This window comes from Strongylocentrotus purpuratus, unplaced genomic scaffold (assembly GCF_000002235.5).
Source record: "Strongylocentrotus purpuratus isolate Spur 01 unplaced genomic scaffold, Spur_5.0 spur5_scaffold_7, whole genome shotgun sequence".
In the NCBI taxonomy this organism is placed as follows: Eukaryota; Metazoa; Echinodermata; class Echinoidea; order Camarodonta; family Strongylocentrotidae; genus Strongylocentrotus; species Strongylocentrotus purpuratus.
The window spans coordinates 20,159,837-20,187,787 of NW_022145613.1; the positions used below are offsets into that span (position 1 = coordinate 20,159,837).

Here is a 27,951-nt window from a genome sequence, read left to right on the forward strand (position 1 = left end):
TTTTTCTTCCAACTTCAGGGATTGTTTTATTGTATGTCAAGCCACAGTAAGAAACCATTTGATTTCAAAGTTTGTAATACACAATGTACAGTACTACCTCTGCAAGAAGCAGAGAAGCACTAGCTTGCTTGCGTGTACAAAGCACTATAACAATAGCGTGCATGCAGCCTAATGGCAGGCTATGAGTTAAGTACATGCACTCACCGAACCTACAACAAATAAATCAATACAATGATAACCAGTATGCTACAACATGCAATCATGGGTGTCTATGTAACAACAAATTAACTCTATTGGTTTTTTGTAGCCACGGATTAAGAAACATTGTCTGATTTTCCTGAATCGTTTATATCTTGACTAACAAAGAATCACATAAATATATCTGTAACATATCTTTAGACTTGAGGCTTGTTCAGATATAGCCTAAAAAGCCACCACCTTTTTTTAAAACGTGTAAATGAATGACAACTGCGTGGAGCATAGAACTTACATGTATTCACCGACCTCTGTGTTATAGGATAGAGAAATGTGAAGTGTATTACACTTTACATCATAAAAACAAAACGCTGTGGCTGAGCCGCGTCATATCTGAACGGCCCTTTAGGAACCTTGAGAGTAGTCCACATAAAAATGACATATAAAAGGCAAAACACTGGTACAAAATATAGAATAATATTTACATCTGAATGTGAGTGTAATGAAGTAGGCAGTTGCTTTTTTAAGGTCCCTATCGGCAAAATATGAAATGTAAAAAGATCATTATGTATGTGAGTTTTTAAAAAGGCCATTGTTTTGATCTTGTAATAGCACATTTGTGAAACATATACATTGTTGGTCCAAAACCAAAAATGGAAACTACTGCATCTTGTCTCCTAATGTCCAAGCTTATCAAATGCTCTCACATTTAGCTGGACTCATGGTTTTGATGCTCACAAAATTTAAGGAAATGAATCCTAATGGGACGCTAGTGCTGTGCTGGGGCGTGAACCCATGGTCACGTGTTATACCACTGGACTAGGACACATCGGTTTGTTTCAACTATACACATGGACAGGCACTCCTTTAATCATAAGATACAGAATTTTCCATTGCAATAAGCATGGACATAACATTACATCCAATCAAATGGAAGGTGGCTTGTTTGATATACAAGACAACTTAATGTTGAGATCAAATTATAATAGTATATAATCTTATCATATAATGTCAATATCTGAACTGTACAAAAATCTCATGAATATTCCCATACTTCTACAATTTAGTAACAGCTACCAACACCTAAATCCTGTTTCTAATCCCATCATATCTTCCAGTTATCTCCATTTCTTCTTTCCTGAAAATATGTTTCTTACTCTATTTTCCCCCTTTTTATCTGCCTTTACATCATGACTGTATTTTTCTTTCATTATCAAAGCACTTTCTAGAAGCTATATTTCTAAATTTTCAAATACGATTTGAGTAATATATAAGTATATGTAAATGTGTCAGTAAAGAATTGAATTGATATCAGACACTGGCAGAAAAAGAAAGAAAGAGAGAAGAATAATTACAAAAAGGAAAAACAATTAAGTGAATTTAGCTTCAAGTTTACTTCATGTCAGGTTGAAATAAGAGGATGTTAAATCTTGCGTAATATAGATGTCATCACTGCAGTTAAGCAAGGCAAGAATGGATACCGTAAGCACCAAATACTGCAGTAACATCAATCATTGTGGTTATATGTGAACGTTAACTCAAAACCATAACAATTAATATATTGCAAATGCCCAAGAAATTGACTACATTAATTATTCAAAAACCAAAACCAAAACCAAAACCAAAAAAATGAAAAAAATGAAAAGGGTTATTATCATTAAATACAACCTTTAAGTGAAGCAGTTTGTTACAATACCACTAAACCCTATTTTATATTTCTTTCTAGAACTGCTGAAATTCATGTTGTTGCGTTAGAAAAAATTATAATTAATAAATAACTAATATGAAAAAGAAGATCTAAAATGTGTGTTCATCTCCAGACTATCTCCCCCAACGGAGACTTAAATCACACACTATAAATTCAGCTACATAGATGCTATCTGCTTTGCTTTGCTCACACAAATTCTTATCATACCTTTTACAGGACTGGGAGACTACTTATGAAGATGTCACTAGTTGGTTATAGCAATTTCACAATAATATTGAGTTGTGTCAACAATGAATGTTTTTAAGCAAAGGATTATAATTATAATCATCAGCATCACTTCCCTTTTAAAATGGTGTGAAATTTGTTCATGTTTAAAATCTATCAAACTCTTATTATCAAGAAATAATTGCACTGAAAATATGTTCATTAGTTAAAGGATGTTGGCTGCTAAGGCAGGATTGTTCCCTGATGTGCACAAATCTAAGAGAGGTGCTTTTATTTGTGTTAATCTGGGGATTGTTCAATATGCGGTTGACCTAAAACTTATACTTTTGTCATCCGCAAGCTTCCTGGTTTCTAGTGATAATCAATTGGCCATACTTGTAATTTGATATGGCTGTCTACTTTAAGGTATTACCATATTATAAATGACAGTTGGTCATGCCAATAGTCCCTTGCATATTGGCAAGTCACATTGGCACACTGCTGCCCAGATGATCACCATGTAAAACACCTAGTTTTAAGCAAATCTCAAAGTTTCCCGACTATTAAACCTTTCAATGTGACCATGTGGAGAAGGAAAATCATGTGCTTTCCCAGTTACATTACCCATAGCATTGGAAGAAATTCATAATAAATGGAAATGATAATAGTGATAATAATACATATATCTTGCTCTCAGCTATTCTCCATTTTCCCCATTATCAGTTCACATAAAGTATAAAACAAATAATATTGCTATGAACTGGTGTAGGGTGAAATCATTGAGTTGTAATACTTGGAGGTAAACATTACATAAACCCCCTTTTACAGTCTGATGTTTGCAATTATGAATAGGAAACAAGCATTTCAGATTTGCAGGTGGGCGGTTTGTATATCTATCTATGACTCAACACCATACTACCAGTGATTTTTAGAACAGGGCATTTTTTCATGAATCATGTTTCACAGTCATTTCCTCTTAAACGGATATTGAATCTCAGTCTTCAGAAAATTCTTCTATATAACTGTGTGTAATCTCCAATACTGTGTTCAACACAAATAAGAATAATAAATAACTTTGACATTCTTTTATCTAAGTTGACATTATCTCAATGTCATTTGTATTTTCTTCAAAAAAATCCTGAAGTTCCATCTAGAATCATCATTTTTTTCTCTCTAATACCCCTTTCAAACTGGCCTGATTTTCATTGGATGCATCCGAACGCATCCGATGAAATGGCCACTATTAATGCTACAGAGGAGAAAAAGCTGATTAAATAGCCGATGAAAAGAAGAGAAATAGGCGATTAAATTCTCATTCTATCGGTGTGACACTGATGAAACAGCTACCGTGAATGCGTTCGGGAGAAAACAGCGATTAAAATGGTCAAAGGTCGCAGTATACGCGCGCTTTATCGTAACCAGCTGTGTTTGTTGACTTATGGTTGAACATGCTGCATGCCAGCTAGATGGGGCGCGGGCTCAATAATTACGTTATAATTCTTCACTTCCGGCAAGGGCTCGCCACAGCGAGTGAATTTCACTGGCAGTATGGAAGTGACAGCAGGAAAAAATGGCGGTTTCACCTTTGTTTATATAAGGAAAATTCAATCTGTATTTTCATTGGTGTGACTCCGATAAAAGCCAGTTTGAAAGCAGTATTAATGTATAAACTTGAGGGGAAATCAGGTCTGTATATAGAGTCTGTCCCCAAGACCATAAAATATCTCGTAAAATAAGTCTTAACTCAGAGTTCATTTCCTTCTAGCCATCCAATACAACAGAATAATAGCATCACTTCTAATTATCAACTTATAATTAGGTACCTTTTGCTGTAATATATGGTATATATCACGCTTCATCTTTCTCTAAACTCATAAAATAATGATAATGCTTTCTCCATCCTCGTTTACGCATCGTCTCATCTGAGAGAGAGAGAAGGGAAGAGAGAAGAAGAGGTTTCCATGAAGATGAGGTGTTTCTATCATCAACTCGATGAGGCGTTACGATTCTTCAACAAGGCCACGTTGTGAGCAAAGCTGGCTGCCTGGTCCCGCATCTGCTCTGTCTTATCCTCCAGTTCACCCAGCTTCTCACCTCGCTCCAGGGCAGCCTGCACAATGGGGATGGGATGGGGTGGGTTAGGGGTACGATGGGGTGGAGGCGGGGTGGAGGCGGGGTGGAGGTGGGGTGGAGGTGGGGTGGAGGTGGGGTGGGATTAAGAATGTCCGGTTTAATAAGGGTGTAAGGGTTTGGTAATGTAAAGCAAGATATAATAATGCATAAATGAGATTATAGAAGGGGAAGATATGTTTCAGATATAGGATTTGATGTATTTGTTAACAAAGCAGAATTATGAAGAAAATATAAGTAAATTGGGTAATGAAAATAGAAAATAAACAATTAATGAAAGAGGAATTGAAATGTTATATTGAAGAGGATAATAGGTATACAAAGATGGAGACAGAGACAGAAAATGACAAATAGTGGAAAAGAAGAACAAAGAATAAAGGAACATATAGATAACATTATAGACAAAAACAAGAGATACTTGTCACAGAAACAGAAAAATGATTACCTTTTTGGATTGCAGATAAGTAAAAAAGAAGAAAAATGATTGCAAAAACATAATACAAATTACATTTACATTCGGTAATGTTAAAGGTGGGATGGAAATTTTCATCAAATGAATGGAGAATTCATCATCAGATCATAATCTAAAGCTACAATCTACATGATAAAAATGCTACATTTGCAATTAAGACAGTCCAGCTCCTCATGGGAATCATTGTCTTTCTACTAAATTGCTAAGTGTTATGCTTATTAGTGCATGTATTATGGATATATTCTAACCATATATGTAACGCATCATATGCCATGGGATATTAGGTCTATAAATGTTTATCAATGTGGATGTTGGGGAAAGAAATAAAAATATAAATTAAATGTAAATATTGTTAATCACATAAATCTAAATGAATTGATAAGCCATAGATTTATAACTTATGACCAAAAATGAGCATGAGAATAAATGATTGAACAGCTTCCTAAATGATAGGGGGTATCCATGGCTGGTTCGCAAACGAGTGGTGAAGTGTAAAACATAAAACAACTATTTTTAGAATTTCTCAAATTGAACTTCATTTTCCAAATGAGCATCAAAAATAATGTCCAAATGTCAAACACCAATTGAATATGTAAGTATTGGCTGAGATATGACCTTTTGAATAAATAGATTTCCTATTTTGCTATTTTGCTATTTTGCTCTGGTTCATAACATTACGAACCAAAGCAAAATAACACTGAGTTCTAGCTATAGGAAATCTATTTATTCAGATGGGCATATCTCAGCCAATACTTAACATCAATTAGTTTTCAACACTTGGACATTATTTTTGATGCTCTTTCAGAAAATGAAGTTCAATTCTAAAAATTAATTTTATGATGTCACAGTTTTGGTACTCTATAGGGGGATTCCATTAAATGTGTTTTAGATATTGATTGTCTCAATTAGAGGAGAAATATCCCTTGATATATGACCATTGCGTGAACAATGTTTCTTTCGGTACCTAAATTACAATGAGAACCAATGAGAACCAATGAAAAGGTATTTTTGTGGGTCATAATATTTCTTTCATATTAGGGGAAGAGGAAAGAACGAAAAACATTTCATATTGCAGGAATGGATCCAGGATTATTTTTAGAAAGGGGAATAAGGTAGGGTGGTGTAAAATATTGTTAATACTCCAGGGAACATGACTTTGGGAATAGTGCCAGAACTAGTAGGAGTGATATATTACATGCAGTACTGCCAGGGCATGAATATTCTGCCCCCTATCCCCATAATGAAAGTGATTTCAAGAATCCCTATGACCCCCCCCACCAAATTGCTCATTGGGCAGGGGGTGGGGTGGAGGAGCAAAAAAAAATCATTAAAAGAACCCAAGGAATATGATATCGGTGGGTTGGGGCATACTGTCAGATTTAAAAATAAATATATATATACCAACCTTCATTCCCCCCCCCCCCATATAATTTCAATGAGGAGGCTGTATGATTTGGTTTACCCCCCCCCCCCCCCCTGCATTGATCTTTGATACCGAGCTACGTATAATTAACTAACATACATGACCCTGTGATTTCCATACAAAATAAGCTAGTAACGATAATCACCACACAATATTGTGCACCACAGTACCCTAAATATTTTGTCGGAATGTCCTGAACAACATACACAGAAACATAAAATTATTTTCTTTCAAGAAAAGAGTAGAAATCAAATAAAGTATTTATAACACAAAGTCTGGTACCTCAAAAGAAATGGGCAGGAGGTAAGGATAGAAACAGAAATAGAGAGGGAAAGAGAGAGTGAGTGAGTGAGAGAGAGAGAAAGGGAGAGAGAGAGAGAGGAAGAGAAAGAGAGAGAGAGGAAGAGAGGATGGAGGGCTTAATATGGCCTACATGTACCTGTCTTGGGTCTGGAAATCCTTGTGAAGACTTATGGCTTGCTTCCTCCTCCTTCTTCTTCTCTAGAGCAGCAAGTTTATCTGTCATTCAAACCACAATAATAATTATAGGTCAATTATATGAATATACTCTACTGCGCTCAATACAAGGTATCATATTTTTACTCTGGCTGAAGCTGAGCTGCCATGATAAGGCGCTAAAGCATTTCAAGGAATCAAATTCCTCTCAGGTATCCATTTACATCACATGGGTTGAGAGTGGTAAAGAAAAATCAATGTCTTGCCAAAGGACATTAGTGCCACGCCGGGACTCGAACCGCTGACCTTGTGATCGACTATCCGGTGACGTATCCACTCGACCATGACACCTCTACCTTATATGAACATGATGCCGAATCAAAATAAGACACAGCATACACATCACACAGTTTGCTTTATTAACATATCTCATATATTAGAAGCAAGATTGTAGTATTTGAGAAATAATTGTTTTAGACAAATGAAATGATATTGATTAAAGAAATATATACATGCAAAATTTGAACTCTAAGGGCAATGTAAGTCAGTAGAAATGCTTTGTGCCAATTTTGTTCTTATTACTGTTTAAATATTTAGGGGCTAATTTTTTAAAATTTTAAGTACGAATAAAAGGATAGTATACATCAATTAAAATTGAAGCACACATACATGTACAAATGTACAAAGTCAATGATAATATATATGTGCATTATCTTCAAGTCTCATGATTGGTGTTCTCTCCTTCTCTCATGTAACCCTAAGTTTTGTCCTCATGCCTTTTAATGGCTGACTCTCCATCATGTGATCTCTATTTCTTTATTTCTTTCTTTCTCTCTCTCTCTCTCTCTCTTCTGCTACTTAGCCCTGATGACACTTTTCCCAATTCTTTTTTTTCAAAGTTAAGCCGTATATTTCTCCCTTTAATTTGTTCTCTCTCATCCCTCTCTTCCTCTGGTAATTTCATTTCATTCTATTTCAATTATTTTCCTGTACCATATGGCATCACTTCCCTTACCCCTCCCTTTCTCCCCCCCCCCCCCCTCTCTCTCTCTCTCTCTCTCTCTCTCTCTCTTTCTCTGTACCATTCGCATCCTGGATGCATATATTATACATGCAATTCTCTTACTGTATGATTTACAAATATGGCATCATTTAATATGGATGTACAAGTATCCATTGTATTTGGCTTGAGGGCGGCTAGTTATCCTAAAAGCAGCTTCACATTACTTACCTCGTGCATATTTTGACTTCATGCGCTCTGAGCTGACCCTTTTGAACTGGCCACTGGGAGATGAAGTCTCATCTGCAAGGCAAATCAGAGAAGGACAATTGGTCAATACATACATCTACATGTTTTGTCATAGATCATCCACAAAATTAAACCTGTCTTAGTGGCTACCATTCTATAAAGACCACCCATCTCCTAGTATGATCACATAGAGTGTCTCCTTTTAGAAATAAATGTGCATTTAGAATATGTGTAGAAAGGGAGAGAGAAAGAGAGATGGTAGGAGGGAAAAGGAGAGAGGGGGTAGTAGAGGAAGAAAGAGAGAAAGGAAGAAAGAGAGAGAGAGGAAGAAAGAGAGAGAGAGAGAGAGAGAGATGGGGGAGGGGGGGGGGGAGAGAAAGAGAATTAAAAGAGCAAGGAAGACACACGTAAAATACCAGAGTGAAATGACCAAACCTAAAAAGTAAAGCAGGGCAGAGAATATAATAAATTTAAAAACATACACAATACACAGGCAAGTGAACTTCTAGACATACATGTATATCATATGTAGTAATGCAAGGCCCAACAGGACACCACTCAACATGGCCCCTAAAAGTTAACTTAAATGGGACCCCTAAATCTGGATTTCTAAAAAAAGGGCCTTTATGCAAATCTGGATCCCTTATTGAAATTAAGTTAGTAATAATAATAATAATAACTATTTCTTATATGGCGCTTTTTCAGGAGGGCCCTATCAAAGCGCCTTACAGATATACTATTACCCCGGTCATCGGATTCAAGGCTTACCCGCACACAATGTATGCACATTCTCCACTCCCTGGGGAGCATTCCAGCCAGGCGTCATTTTTACAAGCGCACACTTGCTAATGATCTAAGCACATTAGCTTTCGCATCCTACCGGGTACCCACTTAACACCTGGGTGGAGAGTGGCAAATGTAGATCAATGTCTTGCCAAAGGACATTAGTGCATACATTTTGGTCAATGAAACTAGCTAGAGAGAAAGCAAGAAAATTGTCGATTCTAAAATATATAAGCCACAAAAAATACAAAAAGAACTCATGTTTTAACTTACAGAAACCCTCATCCACACTTCCAAATGTACATCTAATACAGAGCATTTTCAACCTGACGATACAGCAGCCAAGTTCAAAATAATCACAACAAATTAAGTAAAATTTTTCTACATGTACATGTATGTCCACCCTGTGCTAGCTATTCAATTTATCTACATGTATTTGCATAGAATGTAGATTCATCTACACGCCACAACAACTTTGACTTGAAGGTTCTGGAAGAGAGCCAGTATTGTGCTTAGCAACTGTCAAAGGAGGTACACAGCTGCTTGTTGCTGATTTTTTACTAAAAAACGAAGATTGAGTCACCTTCAAAGTGTACGGTATATTCAGAAAGTGACACCTGAACCACATACATGTACTGGGTATCTCAAATGTGTTCATTCAGGAATTGAAGTCCCATAATCTTCCAACTTTAAACTTCTCCCTGCCTGCATCTCCATAATTCACTTTCTAGAAAAGTGTAGGGTTGCTGGGTCCCTAATCAGAAACTTGTTATACACAATTTTTCTGGACACTTGATGAACATCAATGACAGCCTACATGTCTACATGTACCTACATTACTTCACATTTAAATGAACCTCTTGTTTTCCCCCAAGAGGCTTTACAGGTTGAAAACTTAACCTGTACTACACCCCTGTACATGTATGTACCACTATAGTCTACGGACACTTACTGCAAAAGAAGTTTTAAAGAAGAAAAAAAATTCAGTCAAGTCATTGACTCACTGTTGAATTAGGCCAACTTCCTTATGAACAAACTTGACAATACATTTTCCTGTTTGAAGAAAGAAAGAAAGCCCATTCCAAAATTAAGTGGGTTTTGATAAAAACACAAACTTGAGAGAAATTGATCACTAAAGGTCAGAGTGAAATTCCTGACAAAGCAAGCTGAACAAATTTGAGAATCCAAAGTCACTAAATGATATCACTAATTTAACTTGTCATTTTAACTTGTCATTATAAACTCAGTCAAATCTAATTTCCTTTGTTCTTTAAACTAATATTCTGTCAAAAGAACATTTAAAAGGATGTTGTAAAACAAAATGAACTTGTACATGTATTATATAGCCATATAATATACTGCAATAGATGTTGCATTATTAATGAAATCACAATATAGTACTAACCCATGGTAAGTTTTCAGATGGGAGTTTAGTACTGATTTGAAAAGAATCTGAATGCATAACATTTGATCATCAAGTTCTTTTTAAAAAAAACTTCTTTATCCCCCTTTGATCCATTTTCACAGCTCTACTACTAACATCCAGAATATTTTGATGGAAGTTTCTTAAATTATAATAATAATAATATGTCTTGTTTACCTAGGGTAGGCTCCTCAGTATTCACACTGTTCTCCCTGAGGGCCCTGCAATTATATCATAACCCCAGCTTTAGCCGAGCTACCTTGAAAAGGTGCTCAAGCATTCAATGAATCCCTTCCTACCAGGTATTCATTTACCTCACCTGGGTGGAGTGTGGCAAATGTAGATTAATATCTTGCCAAAAGACATCAGTGCCGAGCTAGCACCTGGAACCATGTGATCCACACTCTACAAAACTATCTTCCTAATTTTATGTTATTCTTATATTAATAAACAAAATGAAAATTAGACTTGTCACATTCCAGGCTTTTTTTTTTCCAGCCCGCAAAATTTGGATTGCTGCAGATTTTGAGTCCCCTAGTCACAAACTTGGAGCTAAATTCCTATTTTTATTTTTGTATTTATTTTTTATTTTATTTGATAGGTCAGAGTTTTGAAGCATGTCTTGAATAATTGAATATAGATCTACCAAACACAATCATCACAGAGTGATGTAATAATGTCTGCTCAAATACAAGAGGGTCAGCCACAATGACCAAATTCTCACTTGTACGTGTATGTATGGTATCTTACAGATGAATATAGAGCTTCAAGTGTTTTTAATTACGGCTCAACAAAATGGAACAAACAGCATTTTGTCTACTCGTATCCAAATGCGATCAGACATTGTTCAGAGACAAAAGTGCCTTGATATTCCACTTTCATATACCGTAATACTTAATTAATTATTCTTTGTATGAAGAGTTGACTGGAAACTATGATATCAAAATGATAAAATGGAATCACCTGATTCACAAACTGGTATATAGTTCCCTTTAACACATAGGTAAATATAAAGCACTATAATGTGCTTGAATCTTTTGGTAATTAATGCATATATACTGTACTCCTTCGATACACAATTGCCATCTGGTCACCATGTTCATGTATCTACATGTATGTATGGCTACATATACACGTAGTATGGTATCTCAAAGTTGATACCAAGAGTAGAATATTAAAGGAGTCGACATGTGAGGCAAAAAGACAAGACAACTAACACCTGCAGGGAGAAGGATACCTGATATACTACGAGCTGATCAAAGTTATGTAATCATTATTCATTGATGCGACAACGGTGCTGGATACTCGATATGATGAAAATGGTGTACAGGTAATCATTATTTATTGATGCACTCACTGTGTATTCTATTATTGTAGATAGAAGCTCATACAAGTTATGCACATAGATGTATGATGCATTCAATGACACACAAGTTCAGGTAACCTTTTCAGTAGGGGAAGCAAAGGCTATATTCATCCATCCCTTTTTGACAGGGATTCTTCTCAATTATTCATTGCATCTAGCTGCGAACTGCATGAACACAGCTCCAAAAGATTAACATACATATATTTATAGAGAAAGAAATAGGGGGGGGGGTGGGTTGTGAACTAAAAAGCAGAAAGGGCAAACTCATTTGTTTTCTCTTCCTTATCAAGCGAGGGGGATTACAATTTGTTCTTAAGCCAAGGACAGATGTAGCTCAGTTGTCATTAATTATTTTTACGGATTCAATAATAATGTACAGTAGATTATCAAAAAAAGTGCCAAACATTAATCAAAATTAAGCCTTCAACAAGGCTTCGCTCTTAACCAACATGAATATTTTAGTTTATCAGAATTTCGGGAATCAAGATAATTCCCATTCTAAAATATGTGTTTCTTAGAGCATTTTAAAGGTAATGTAAGGTTTTGGGAAATTTTGAAAATTGGATGGATAATCATTCTTGAAAATTTGATATATTTGGTGGCCCTTTGGATGTATTACGAGTAAATTTTTGAAAAAAATAGAAACTTATATGTATCTATATAAATTAGAAAATGATAAATTTTGATTATACTGAAAGATAAAAGTATCTCATTTTTCTTAATGTGAACCTTTTTGGGTGAAATTCTTCATATGTTGTAAGTAAAGTGAGAACTTGAGAAGGTATAGTAAACATCATGCAGCCCATACAAACATAGCAATACAAAATACACACTTGTGAGTGCCTGCACACAATTACATACATAGGCCTACATGTTGACAGACATAGAGATGGCTGTGATGGTTACAATATCAACATAATCATAATGTATAAGTAGCCAATCTAAGCTATCCATGAATACAATTATAAAGTATATTTCCTGATGCCTTTAAGCAGTACATAAATTACATGAGAAGCTCTAATTTGCATTCAGAGCAATGAAACGTGATACGACCACCATCGCATACATCACAACCATCGTATAGTGTGCATGTTTACACCGTTTTATTAGCATGCATTTTAAATCATCTCCAGTTTCTAGACTGCCGCATTGTAAATGAGCCAATTATACCCTGGTACACACTACTGTCATCAAGTGTGCTCATTAACAAGGAATAAGAGATCACACAACAACATATGCTTACTCATTATACAGATAGATGATGATCACTAGAAAAGAAGAGAAGATGGCACTTCCAGCGCTCGATACACAAACACCACAGATCAGATATCAAAGGTCCTCCGTGATAATAAACGCCCGACAGGAGATAAAATATGAAGAGAGTACGTGGTAAAGGCGAATAACAGCTAGTGAACATGGGCTGATATAACTGCGGATCGAGTAAGATGTGTGTATCATCACGCCTGATGGGGTGCATGTAATAGGAGCGGGCCTGGTTATTGCTTATTTACTAGAGGAGAACAAGTTCATGCCTGGATGAATGGAAAGCATCATGCCTACCTTCAAAAGGCTCAACAATGAATCTCTCCCTTTCCATTTGAAATATGAATTAACAATGACCATCTAACCTGTTAATCAGTCACACACAGCAATTCATCAAAAACTTTTTTGAACGGGCATGCATGTATGTCTTAATTTGTCTATATCAAAGGTCTTTGTGTTTTTCTCACAAGTTTGACCAAAAAAAGCAAGTTATCTGTTGCAATTAGTTATGACAACTGATCATTTTTAGTAAATTCCAATCAAAAATGAATTATTAATGTGAAATCTGAAGCTATTGCATTTTATTTTAAAATGTGGATCACAAGTGGACCATACAGTGTGTCATGGCATTTTGGATTCATTATGCACTGCATTGAAAACTGTTTTCCCTGAACGGTTCTATGAAGCTCAAGATCAAAGTGTACCTGATACCTCATTTGATTCTGCCGAGATTGTGTTCAACTCAATTGAGAAACCAATGGGACCTGTACTCTTCCCTCCACAGGGTTTTTCCATCTTTTCTTAAACAGTGCAACAATGACAACAAGTTCACTGAATTTAGATTAATTGTTATGTCATTTTATTTTCTATCTAAGGTGGTTAAAGGAGGGGGGGGGGGGGTAAACTGGATGATTATAAGAAATCATTTTTTCCTTGAAAAGTTTTGAAAATAATATGCCTATTATTTACGCACAATGTAAAGCAGCTACATGTACATGCAAGTACATGTATTATAACTTCCACAAAATGTACATGTTCAGTGAACACTGTATCTCTTTCATCAATGAGAAATCACTTGAATATATTTCTTCTTGAGGTTCAGTTTGAATAAGCTCCTGAAAGAATGTGAATTTGTTATATAAAGTAACAAGATCAAGCAAATTTACACAAGTGCCAAGCCCTTCCTTACCACCCCTCACAGCTGAGATGAAATGCAAACATGTTTTATCTACAAAGAAAACAAATAGATTATACTTTGATACCAAGAACACTGAAACCTGTGCTAAATACACACATGTAGTATCTATGTGTATAGTCCTATACAATTAATTACTAAAACTCCAGTTTCTTACAAGTGAATTCCCTACATTAGGCAAGTTGATCCTCTTTAGTCCTTAACACTGCGGCACACTGGTTGCTTGCATCTGACTCCGAACAATTTCATGAAGCTAGCCAAATATGAAGTCAAACAAACAAATGAATAACTTAATAAACAAACAAGTAAAAGATAAACAAACAAGTAAAAGATAAACAAACAAGTAAATAAAAAATCTAAATTCATAAATTGATTTATTAATTAATAAAATAATAAGTGAATACATTAATCAATTAATTAATGCAAGAATAAACACACTGATTAATAGCTTGCTTGGTAGATTGCTAGCCTCTCCCCCCCCCCCCCCCCCCACTCCATCTTGAAAGTACTCATCTACATGTACACATACATGTAGTATTGTAAGTAGTAAAAAGAAAGAATCCTCCCCCTCCTTTTCCTTGAAAGTAAATATGTCATTTTTAACCTCAGAGGAAATGTTTTTCAATGATTAAAGTAAATGTAATTTTATCCTTTGGTGCAAGTATCAAAAACAGGAAGACATTTAAAACAATAGAAGTGTTATTTGTTTCCTTAAAAGATAGTTTCTGTACAGGAAAAAAAATGATGAAAAGCTACCGGACGGTATGCCTCGTACAGTATGAGCACTGCATTGCAGGGCCCCATTGTACTAGTACATGTACAATTGTACATAATAACATAGATTTTCTACAAAAAGAAATCTGTTTATATTGTCTGACATCGAAAGTGAGATATGCTTATATAACAATGACATTTAAAGTACATGTACAAGTGCTCTACATGTACAAAAATTATTGATTAATAATGCACGGCTGTCCTCCTTTTAGCTGCCTGTATGCTCCAGTTAATTAGCTTAATTGGCTCTCTAATTTCTATACAATTACAGTTGTATGTGTGTGACTGTAATATAATACAGTCACAGAGCTTGTACTTCTACTCACGGAGATGTTACTTGTTACTCATTTTAAATGCATGCAATGCCCTATGAGGAAAAAACATCATGCCCCTCAAAACTGAAGATGCTCCTCTTTAATAATCTAAATGTACTCAGTATGGCATTCAACTATCTGCTACTTTGCATATCTTATCATATCTTTTCATATCTGAACTAATAATGTTAAAGGTAATACAAAGTTTTGGTATTGGGTCATGAATTTGGTTCAAATGAACATATTGGAAGCATATGCGATCCTACAATATTCAGTGATCGTTGTAGCGGTTGAAATTGAGTCTTAAGTTATGGAACTGTAAAAAATAAACACTTTATGTTGTATAGCTCCCTCTCAAGGTCAAGATATAAATTAAGCCATAAAACAATGTTTTTGGACTAAAATCGACCAAATGGCTATTTCCGTTTGGAAATAATATACCACATCTACATATTCTGAGATTTTCATGGTCGCAGCTACAACTGTATGGCCGTAAGCGCTATTTGAAATTTATCAAAATTTACCGGGAGCACCGGTAAATTTTGATATTCAATTTTACTCAAAAGCAGAAGTGTTTTAGAGGCTAATTTTTCTAGTGCTTATAATACATCCACAGGGGAATCCAAATATATCAGAATTGTAAAGAATTACTATCCAACCAATTTTCAAAATTTCCCAAAACTTTGTACTACCTTTAACAAGACATGACCTGAAATCAAAGTACATGTACATGACAAAGTGTAGACAGGCTAAAAAACAGTGCATTTTTTCTTTTTTTTTCCTTTCTTTTCTGAGCAAAAATTTTCATGTTTATGCCAATTTGTCGGGGATTGTATATTGCAATGTTTTTGGACTAAAATCGACCAAATGGCTATTTCCGTTTGGAAATAATATACCACATCTACATATTCTGAGATTTTCATGGTCGCAGCTACAGCTGTATGGCCGTAAGCGCTATTTGAAATTTATCAAAATTTACCGGGAGCACCGGTAAATTTTGATATTCAATTTTACTCAAAAGCAGAAGTGTTTTAGAGGCTAATTTTTCTAGTGCTTATAATACATCCACAGGGGAATCCAAATATATCAGAATTGTAAAGAATTACTATCCAACCAATTTTCAAAATTTCCCAAAACTTTGTACTACCTTTAACAAGACATGACCTGAAATCAAAGTACATGTACATGACAAAGTGTAGACAGGCTAAAAAACAGTGCATTTTTTCTTTTTTTTTCCTTTCTTTTCTGAGCAAAAATTTTCATGTTTATGCCAATTTGTCGGGGATTGTATCACAACATGCATTTTGTGCAAAGATTCAATGACACACTTCTAAGAAAAAGTGGTCTAAATCTAGTAATCTCTCTTAAGAAGTGAATCTTTACAAAAGCAAGAATCAAATGCAAAAATTTAAATACCTTTTTCATTCAGGGAGCTCTTCTTGAAATTAAGCAAGTAAAAGTAAGATTAACTCAACATTCTTTTATGAATACTTTTATTTTGTTTTGTTTTGCTTCTTTCAATGAAGTCTTTAGTCTTTTTTTTAACAACAAAATTAATTTCTCAGTCATTTTGAGAAATACCAAGATTTAAGATTGTTGACAAGAAATCTTTAAATATCAAAGATACTGTGGGGATATGTAAATACTTATTTCTTTGGAAATAGGAGCACTATTTTCCACCCTAGTGAGTAATGACTACTGTATTCAGAAGTATTTATTTATTTATTACTTCACAATTTTCTAATTTTGGAAAAGATATACCGGTATGGAAAAGCAATGGGGAATGTGTAATATGTAATAAGGCCTATTTAAGAAAATTTAAGAAAATTCCAGTCGCCAAATGTACATTTATAATGTAATTAATACTGTTAACAGCTAGATTGCCTTTTTGAAGAGCGTCCTGGTCCTGTGCGATCATAAGTTAATACCCTGGGTACTTTGATATAACTTTACGACTGCCCTAAATATATCTACTGGTATACTGATTACCAATCTGTAGGTAAGAACTTAGAAGGCTGGAAACTACATGTACAATTGTGTACATGTATTGCCAAATGCCCTTGTTATTTCTTGCAGTGAGACTGTTTTTGTGAGAAACCATAAAAAAGGTGTTCTGATCAGGGACCACCAAGAATAGAGGGCAAGTCCATCGTGATATTGAGTTAGTTCTCACTAAAGCACAAAAAATAGAGAAAAAACCAAAAGGTCAAATGACTATTGAAGACCCTATTTGTAAAGATAAGAAAGATATGAATTTTTAAAGTTAAACAATGAAACATGAATTGGCAACTCTGATACATCTTCTGAGGTTCTGCCCAATTTAAACGTACCTGTACCTGCATTGTACAAACTTCATAAATGTCCATTTTCTTGGTTATAGAATAGTCTTATATGCGGGTTTTGTGCAACATGTGCAATAATTATATCTAGGGTGGTAAGGGGGCCTGTACAGTGTATGATTGAAAGTTAGAATAATTTATATTTGAAGCTTATCTTTCATATGCAGTAGAGCAACATGGAAACCTGTACATCAAAAGCAAAGCATTTCAATGAGTGGTACATATTAATTAATGAACTTAATTTATCTAAAATAATATACTGCACCAGTAACTGAAGAACTATAGGAAGCAATTCACAAGATAACTCCACACCACGGTCACCACAATTCTTTCAACAAGGTTAAAAATGTACCAATCACCAAAACATGTTTTGCTCTTGATGTAAGGGGTTCCATGTTGCTATACTGTAGTCAAACTATGAGCTTCAAAATAAATTACTTTGCAGTTTAAATACATTCCCTGTGAACTGTAAAATGACTGGTTGAGTACTAAACGTGCACTTACACACTCGCTTAGAATAGGGAGTGCATGCAACCCAAGTCCGAATCGCATTCTGTCCATTCTACGCAAGGTTTTACCTGTATTCTCTATTTTCTTCATACTCCTTCACCGCTTTAACGCCAGGTAAAGTTTGTTGTAGGTCATTTTATACATTCAACCTATAGATATAATTTTTTCTTCTTTAGGTAACTGGTACAATTTAAAGTTTGAGATACATGCACATTGTACATGTATGTAATAGACATGTACCGGAATTCATTTAAAAATAGGTACCAAATACACTTACATGAATATTTGGAGAATTTTGATAGCATCTCATTTTAATCAATGCTATGATTACTGGTACTACATGCACATTTGTAGTCCTATAAATAGTAATATTGTGAAATTGGTACAACCATGCTTTAACTTCCATAGTAGTTAACCTTTTTATGGAACTATAAGTGTTTACTCTGTGTGTAATGTATATCTTAATTATGGTAGCAGGAAGAAAGGGACCCTGCATAAATTCCACAAACTTCCTCTCGTTTCAGATGAGTACATACAGTATGGACATACAGAGTAAATTTAACTAATCCTAGAAACTACCTGAGGATAAGGGGCCTTTACAATATGAGGAGCACAAAGTTTAAAACAAAAATTAACGATTATAGTTTCCTTATGAGTTATCCAATTTTACTCAACTTTTGTTTGCTCTGTTTCTCTTGTTTTTCTGCATCTATTAAGAGCAAATTATTTTGGAATGGACTTACATTGTAGCCTTTAAGGACAAAAATGAAACCTTTCAACACTTTTGAATGAAAACAGTAAAAATATGTCAAAACTGTTTTCCACTACATCTAAATTAAGTTTTTATTTTTTGACAAATCAAGGCCATTAAAGCTTAACAGTAGTTAATCAAAAACACATTTCCACTGCACATGCAGCTAGCTCAAGAAAGTACATCCTTCCACTCGACTGACCGTTTTCTGAGAAAAAGTACATGTACAGCTGCTGTCTTGCTAAGAATGAGCTAGGTATATCATTGAAAGCGATATCAATAAACAAGGCTACCATTTAGATATTAAAGACAGGGATCAGCATAGAGTCAGTTTGTTAAACACCAGACTCTTCCTGCATGATTTGTATCTGGCATACAGCTTGCAGAGGAAACAGATGTACCCTTTTAATAGGCTACTACTTGTTAATGGTTACATTCAGATATGCTTGACATTTGTTTAGTTTTGATTTCAGAAAGAAAAAAAATGCCCAACTGGAGGTGTTTGTGTTAAAGTCTTTGAATGATACAATCATGTACACTACATCCTAGAACCTCATTCCACCGATTCCAGAGACAATAATAATAAAAGTACGCATGCGGAGACATTGGCGCCATTTTAATTTACGAGTAAACAAACCACTGACCTCTAGAGGTCAGTGATTTACGCCAGTGTCAGTGGTTTAAGATAGCGCCCATACAAATATGATGGGGGCGTACAGCGCAGGCAATGACGCAACAATGCATGTGCATTTGAAAACATTGATGACGCAATGTTTACACGCATATTAAAATGGCGTCCTTAACCGTAAAAGGGTGTATTATAATACAGCTGCTGGCTGAGGCCTTTCCACTTTGTGGCATGTTTCTCAAGATATCCTACTTACAACTCTGTTCACACTTGTTTTGTTTAGCCCCGAACTAGCCTTAGCCCTGGACTAACATTTCGGCTTTTCACACACATGGTTTTATTCATTAGGGCATTTTCTGCAGATGCGCACTTGTTCGATCGCATGGTCGAACGGTACAGCAGCAGCACAGTAACCCTGTAAGTTAGAGCTATGATCGAATTGGGGGTTCGGCTCCTGATATCGGTATCAGATCGGCAGATTGGAAGGGAAATCTGATGATTTTGTTTGTTTGAAATCTGCCTCCCAAATTACCAAAATTTGAAAATTTCGAGTATTCTAAGACCTAAATCTCTCATACCTAGGATAATTCTCTCATTTGAAGTTGTTGTAGTCCATTTTTAAAGCTATTTTCATGCCACTTCAGAGATAGCACTTGTGCAAATAACCCCCAAATATGCACAGATCTTTTACACATTAAGACATCCCTCTTTAAGTTTTAGAATCACTGCCAAAGTGATGGAGACAGGTGCTTCATGAATACCGGTACTGTGTTTTTTTGCCCTCTAGTAAAGAATACTTATGCCTTTGCATCATAGAATGTACTACCAGTGCATAAATGAATAATTATTACATAATTTATAAGATCATGTATCAAGCAGTCGTCTCAATGGGGTTTTGCAGGTTTGTACAATTGACCTGTATCTGCCCATGCGCAGCTCCTATCCAAGAAGTGACTTAGTATCTTGAAATAGCTGAACAAAAGATTAAAAATAAAAGCAAAAAAACTGACCAAAGGGACAATCCACAGAAATGAAACCAATGTCAAATGACAAACATGTAAAGTTGCATGAGGTTTTTAGCCTACTTACTGGGACTTGATGAATCAGCTCTTTCTTTGGTATCACCATGGCCTTTTGTCTCCTCTTCCTTCTTCTTACTATGGATCATCTTCTCCATCCCTTTACCAACTTTCTTCTTGGCCTTCTTCATATTCTTTCCTGCTTTTTTCATGAAGTCCTTTGCCTTGGTTTTTTTCTTTCCGGTTGAGAGATCTTGAGTTGATGATCCTGGGGATGATGGCACCAGGTGAGTCTGCGATCCTCCTCCAGACCCAGTGGATGATGGGGCTGCTGATACACTGGGCATCATCCGTAGTATCCTTGCATCCTCACTTTCCTCCTCGCCTAATGAGTGACATGTGTCAGATTCCATTGATTCATTACTACCATAAGCAGACGTCTCACCTCCAGGTGGAATCAACGGAACGTCCACTCCTCGTTCCTCATAGTCCTCTGCTGTCACATGTTTGTGATTGTCCACTGTCGGGCTTGGAGTGGAAGTTCTAGTTTTCTTTTGAGCTGGGAAGGCACTAGTGACTCTTTGGGCTGTTTCTGCAATCTCTGCCAATGTCCTCTTATCCGGAGACGTCTTGGAGCTTGATGTCTCTCCATCTTTTATGGTCTCTGGCGATTTCACACGGGCTGACTGTGGTGGTTTAGTGTACAAAAGTTCAGAAGGTGATTTTCCGGGAGGCGAGGCTGGTTTTGTAGCAGGCGTCTCTTCTTGAATAGTAATAGCACCATAAGATTTCCTGGGACTTGCTGCTGGGGAATCGTTCTTCTTCACGAGTGAATTCGGTTCCTCCTCATTTGGAGGCCTGAAACAGCAGCACAAGCAGCTCATGGTTGGTTATTTCAGCTATGGCCTCTGAGAAATGTCTGAGCTTTGCATGACAGGATCTTGCTTCAACATGCTGGGAGCAACAATCTATATGGTGAAAAAGACAATAGATCAAAGGATGAATCATAAAACCACAAATTACATCTTAATTTTTTGTGATCATGTGTATGGCTGGCATTACTTGAATCCCATGACTATATTGCACAGGAAATAACACGCTGGCTTTTTGACCCTGAATTCTTGCCAACGACATCAAACATTTCCTTCATGTTCATTAGTACTACCAGCATTTAGTAACTACACGTGTGGTGTACAGTGCTGCTAATTCAGTGATTAGCCTACATGTAAGCTAGAGATCAAGGCATGATGAACCATAGGCCTGTCTTCATCAGGCTCCAGATTGCCAAATATCCCGCTATTTCAACTATCCTGATCGCAAATTATCCAGTTAATTTGCGTCTTCATCAGCCCAAAATTGCAATTATTGAGATATTTGGTCGAGATAATCATCCCAAGATATCTTGGGCTAGTTTGCAAAATATCCCGCTATTTATCAAAATATCCCATTATTTGTCCGGTGCATCTTCACCAGCCCGAAGATTTGCACTAGCGTAAATGCTGAGCAAAATATCTCAAGCTAATTTTTCAAGCTTGAGTTTCGAGTTTCGAGGTCGAATCTCGAGCTGATGAAGACGCGATTTGTAACTTCTGGATCATTTCCCAAATCAGAAATAGCAGGCTATTTGGCAATCTCGAGGTGATTGAGACATATACCTCATGAGGCAGAATATGGTTTATGACCTGCATGTAAAATAAAATGACAATTCAATATGGTACATGCAGGTCAATTACATGTAATCACAACCTTACTGACATGATTATTGAAGAAATGGTATGGTCTCTATTGAAATGTTGTCTTTTTTATCAGACCATTTGCACTCTCATAGCTCATTTACCAGGTACATGCAGGTTGATTTGTGATTTAGATCATGCTTTCTTCTTGAAATAGAAAAAGTGCAAGAATTGTGAAGCTTTTTTATATATAGATGTTCTTTCATCATATAGTTATCTGATTTGTATGTGCTTGAGTGCTGCATGTGCGGTTTGTGTCTTCGTCTTTGGGTGTGTGTCAATGGGTCCTTGAGTGTGTATTTTTTGTTTGTTGGTGTTTTGCGAAGTTTGCAAAATCCCCTTTTTGTATAGCTTTCAGCAATCGGATCTAGTTATAGTTATTGGGGGGAGGGGTCGTTTGATTAATTATTTTTTTGAAGGGGAAGGGGCCCACCTCCTGGACATGTGTGCCCATCACCACGAGAATGCCCACTGCCGCTCATCACTTTTTAAACTTTTAACATTTACTATTGGTTTGTAACGTGCACTTTGTAATTTTGTTTGTATGTATCTATTTTTAATATTTTATTTTGTATATCTTTAAATGTAACAAATGTAACAAATGTGCAATTCAGCCTTTGACTGCTAATCATTTGATGAATAAACTCTTTTTGAATCTTGAATCTTGAATCTTGAAAAACTCAGGAACCGACACTTAAAAGTTAATTGTTAGTCAATCTCGGTGTTGAGAAGTTTTTCATAAAGAGTTTTTGATCAATGAATGGTAGGGAGGGTAAATCTGCTTGAGAATAGAGAGTAGAAACTGGGCTGATCTAGATCTTGTGTGTGGAAATCAAAGGTTGCATTAATCATACCACTCAATTCCTGATTCAAAATGAAATTGAAAAGTCTATATACATGTACATGTACATGTATAGAAACAACAATGGACATCATGTTTCCAAATTCCATGTATGCAGTTTCTGCATCTCCCTTTTTTCATAGGATGAAGAGGTTGACACTTGAAATAACCATAAAACAGTGTACATGTACATACTATAGTGACTAGTCCAGGTTTAAACTTGGACTATAGTTAAAACATATTTATGAATACTGGCCAATTGCTTAAACAAGAGGTTTTTTTAAAAGTTGTTTTCGATGTAAATTGACCTCTACAAACTCTGACCTCATCTATTCAGTTCATCTTCTAATTACATACACTCTAATACATAGACAGTACACGCTGAAAATCTCCGCAACAGGATTACAAAATGTTTTTTTGATAACACGCTCTTCACCTTAATCATGAAACCATGTAATCGTGTAGATTTACACGATTGAAGACTGTCGCTCTGAATCGTGTAATCTTGTAATTTAGTGGGATGATTCGACCAGCTGCAACAAACATGTAACCATGTAATCGTGTAATCGTGTAGATTTACATACATGATTGAAGACTGGAGGACCAAATTCAACTGACCGACAGACAGTGATTCAGCCTTTTGTGTGCTTAGTTTCTCTTTGGGGCAGGGGAGTTGAGAACAATGACGAGCTTTTATTAAAAACTTCAATCAAAACATTTAATTACCGACATGATTATGGTTTATTGCGAATTTCATTATGGGCTGTGCCTATTGAAAACAGTGTCATTGTCATGAACTTCGCGATTGATGCCTCACTTGTTCATGCAAAGGCCGATTACATGATATATCCATCGACCTGAATTGAGAAATCATATAATCTTACACGATACATGTTTACACGATTTCAAATTTCGCTTATGACCACAATCACTAAGCCAAACGCCATGCCATCAGAACATATTGTCTATTTGGAACCAGAAGGACATTGACCTCTGGAAAATGCTGAGTTACAGCCCTTGTAACTCAAAACAGATAACATCAAGAAATTTCCTAATCTACTGTGATGTTCCATAAACTTGGGGTTAAACGCAGGTTCTCCTTTCATCCCTTGAAATGTAGGACATCATACCATCTGTCCACATTTCTAAAATACACTGCGCAATCAACAGGGAATAGTTCTTTGTACTTTCATTTCATATGAAAAATTATGTCAGAATTATTTGCATTAACCTTGAAAGAGCCTCAGATGTTGACAATATGTCCATTTTACCTTTTTAGAGTGTACAGATGTTACATGGGCACAATGTACATTGTACATGTAAAAACAAACATTGACTCAAAACAAGGTTAAGCCTAAACTTAATAATTGTTTACTTGCATGATTTGGTTTGCATTTCATCTCAGGAAGGCATAATAAACTCAATACTACATGTAATCTTAAGTTCAGGAGATGGAAATGAGTTCTGAAAAAAACTTGCTTAAATTGTTCATTATGCAGTAAATCGATGGTTTGGATCAGCACAAATAAATGTTTTTTTAAAAATATGCTGGGAATCACATCAAATAAAACCATTAGTTCCACTGAATCACTGATCAACATATGGTCAGGTCTATCAGCTCTTCTTTCTTGTAATATTCATTTGCTCATTACTGAGCAATTTTACAGTTTTACGAAAATTGTTTTGCAAATTTGATCAAACTGAACAGTCAGTGTAAGTCTGGTTTGAATATGTGAATTATGTATTTCATGTTATCACAACTCAAGATTAACTTTAAAACAATGCTGTGTGATTATCACTATTCTCATAAATTAAGATTTACATTACAATAGGTTGTTTATGTCATATTAGCGCTCATTCAATATAGGATTTGCATAGGCTCTAGATCTAGAATTACACAATGTGTTTAGGTAACGAATGGTTACTCTTTTCTTCCTAAAATACAACTACACTATACATGTAAGTATGAAACAAACAGAAACAGTCAAAGTACATCACATAAAAGTTTTTTGATGACAATTACAAACTTTGTGGCATAGAAAGAGTCAATAAAGCTCAAAGCATTCTTATTCTCCTTTTGCTTAAAAACCCCTTCTTTCTTAACAAAATGTAGATGTACTGGTAAGTAGACTTTCAGGGCTTAAATTAATCCAAGACCACCAAGGCCATGGCCGTGGATGCCCCTTTGATTGGCCTCAATGCCCCTCTCATTGGCCTTGGAGATTTTTTGTGCCCTTTCCAATTCTTCCTATTTGTGCTGTAATATAGGAATGTGCCCCACAGAAAAGTGGCCTTGCCCTAAAAATATTGAAATTTAAGGCCTGGACTTTAGATGAAACTGGATGATTATTGATTTATAAAATGCATCAAAAATAAAAATATAGTACTATTGATCAAACTAACGTTGGAATCCAGTAAGACTAACTTATACAATGGTTAACTAACATACCGGTACAAAAATTTAAAATTCCTTTTATATTTTTAATTGCTTAATGAAATGAGTTGTTAAAATTAGTTGTCTTTAATAACAGTAGGCCTAAAGTTAGATGGCTCTTCTCGGTTGCTTTTCTTCATGACCATGCCATGGTAACAAATCTAAATCTACATGATCTAACTGTTAACTGTTACACCTGTAGTTCTTTAAATTTCTCAAAAACACAAGGAATAAAACAAATGTGTCTGTGTCAGACTGTGAGCATTGAAAAAGTCAGTTGTCTAGAAGAATATTACAGCCCACAGGTAAGACTTCTATTTATTAGTAATAGTGTAGACCAAAATATCAGTCTAGGTCCATTGATTTCATGTGGGATTTATATGTAATTGTAAATCTAGATCTATATTCTGCCGAGATGTTTGCCTTCACTGGAGCTTTGTCTAGCATCTCGGACGGGGTCTGCTCGCGATTTATAAGAACCAATATTTTTAACAGACCGCTATTCATTTAGTTATGCGTTATGGCCGGATAGCGGTCCTCATATATTAATGCACAGAGAACTTTAGCTTACAATTAGCGCATGTGCAGATCGTTCATCCGATCTCAGCCTCATTTTCATAAGTTGGCGCCTAGCCTAGCCGACATGGGCCCTTCAGATTGGCTATCGCTGTTTTGTGCGAGGAGCAAGCTTGCGATTTTCAGGGGGGTTTTTTATACCAAAATTATGATGTATTCACTTAAGTATTTCACTTAAGTTTAATTAACCTAACTATTTTTTAAGTTCTCATTTTCGTCATATTTAAGGTACAAACTGGAGATATATTCTGAGATGTTCGTTGATTTTTCTATTTTATGTGTTTGCAATGCTGTGTGTGCGTCAGTTATATGTATGAAGTGCGTCACCTGTTTAAAGCAGGACGTGTCAAAATCTGTGGTGTGACGTACTATTACATATTGATTTTGCCATTGAACTTAAGTTGCACTTATGTTAAGTAGGCCCTTTCTCACTTAAATTCGCTCAATCCGCAAAGTTCTCCGTGTAATGGTCCTTATGGATTAGCGGCCGGTCCTCATCATCTTACTAGTTATGGATACTTACTAGCGAGCTTTACCCTCTTAGTCTTGGACTTGTCTTCATCTTAATCTGGATTTAGATTTAGAACTGGTGTAGCTTGTACAGCATCCAAACTAAACTTAACTTCTTAAGTCAAAAGATGTTTTACTTAGGGTTTTAAATCCTCAAAAGTCAAAAGAGTCAAACTAAAGGCTAAAGCCAAGCCCAAGGCAAAGCCAAAGGCAAGCCAACAAATGTTTCTGTCTAACTTTAGTGTGGACTAGGTCTCGAGTCTATGTCTAGATCTATGGCCATGATAGGCAGACCAAGATACAGAATTTTTAATGTAGGCCACTTGAACAAGGTCTACTTCGACTTGGACGGACGAGACCGCAGCTGGCCACGTACGGTCAGCTCAATTCGCCAAGGCCGACGGCCAGGGGAGCAGGGCCACGGTGGTAGGACTACAGCAGGTAAACCCGCACACATCGATTGCCATGTCAGGGACCGACTACAGCACTGCAGCCTGCAGCCACACAGTCAGGTATTTACAACACTTAAAATAAAGTTGTTAACTTGCAAACAGCAATGATGTCCCAACTATATACAATGTCAAGGTCTTTGCACTTTACAATGATCATATTCATGACAAGCAATTCATTTATTGAAATGATCTTTCTCCTTTTAAATCAAATCAGAAAACTTACCGAAAGAGTTGATCTCGTCTGCATGCACCGCCCACAACCATTTACAAAGTACATGAGCGTAAAAATTGACAAACTCATGAATAATAAGTATAAAACAAACATCAACTTAGATGAATATTCATTTCCGTCAAAACGCTCCAGACAAACTCATGAACTAGATTAACACATTTAAGCAGGCTACACTAGCGCCCAGAATGGATTAGTAATTGAAATACAAGTTATAGGGATGATTTGATATTGACAATCTAGATGAGGATGATACTGAGGATGATAATGATGATGATGATGATGATGATGATGATGATGATGATGGTGATGATGATGATGATGATGATGATAATTATGATGATGATGATGATGATGATGATGATGAGATGATCTTTTGATACAGATTGAAGAGTTGAAATTTTACCTTAATATTCTGATGCTCAGTGATAATTAACATCGTTTTAACTTTGGCCCTAAATAAATGAGTAGAGGCAACATGATTTAAAGGTACTATGTCCGTTTTGCAGCCAACCTCAAATTCTGTCGAACTTTGCAGGAATTATGAATATGTCATGTATGTCCTATCTGTGAAATTTAAACGTTAGCCGTCCTCATATTCATATTATGCAAGGAAACCCGTTTACTTTCTAGACTTTACTGTCAGACTCTATTGAGTGACTGATCGGCTGGCTTTTTTTTCTTCTTTGGTAATAACATACATGAAAAGAATTGTAAAGGGTACATGAGCATTTTTCTACATCAATAACCCACTTCTTGTGATTAAACAGATTGTATCTTTGCGCAGCATAAAACGTATGACCATTCGGTACAATTGTCTGAAAATCAAGACTATTACTTTTGGGCTCTATAGCCCTAAAGTCGATTTGACAACTAATAGTCGTTATTTTCCCACGGGAAGACATTTTCAAGCCCCACCTTTTTTAGGGAAGTTCTAAATTAGCATTATCTTTCAAATGCAGTTGGAATTTCCA

General features: G+C 35.8%; 1 protein-coding gene across 2 annotated transcripts; it reads right to left on the reverse strand.

Moving 5' to 3' along the window:
• Positions 1 to 27,099, reverse strand: LOC593646. 2 transcript variants are annotated; one of them, XM_011678851.2, is made up of 6 exons: positions 26,972 to 27,099; positions 20,273 to 21,170; positions 7,820 to 7,891; positions 6,572 to 6,651; positions 4,958 to 4,995; positions 4,125 to 4,217 (listed from the first exon to the last, which is right to left on the reverse strand). In XM_011678851.2, exons 2-5 carry the CDS (start codon positions 21,084 to 21,086, stop codon positions 4,990 to 4,992), a joined length of 972 nt encoding a protein of 323 aa, XP_011677153.1. In that variant the 5' UTR covers positions 21,087 to 21,170; positions 26,972 to 27,099; the 3' UTR covers positions 4,125 to 4,217; positions 4,958 to 4,989. The 2 variants fall into 2 exon arrangements, with proteins under 2 accessions (XP_800773.1, XP_011677153.1); XM_795680.5 differs by lacking the exon at positions 4,958 to 4,995 and having other exon boundaries at positions 1 to 4,217.
• Positions 27,100 to 27,951: the final 852 nt, after the last annotated feature.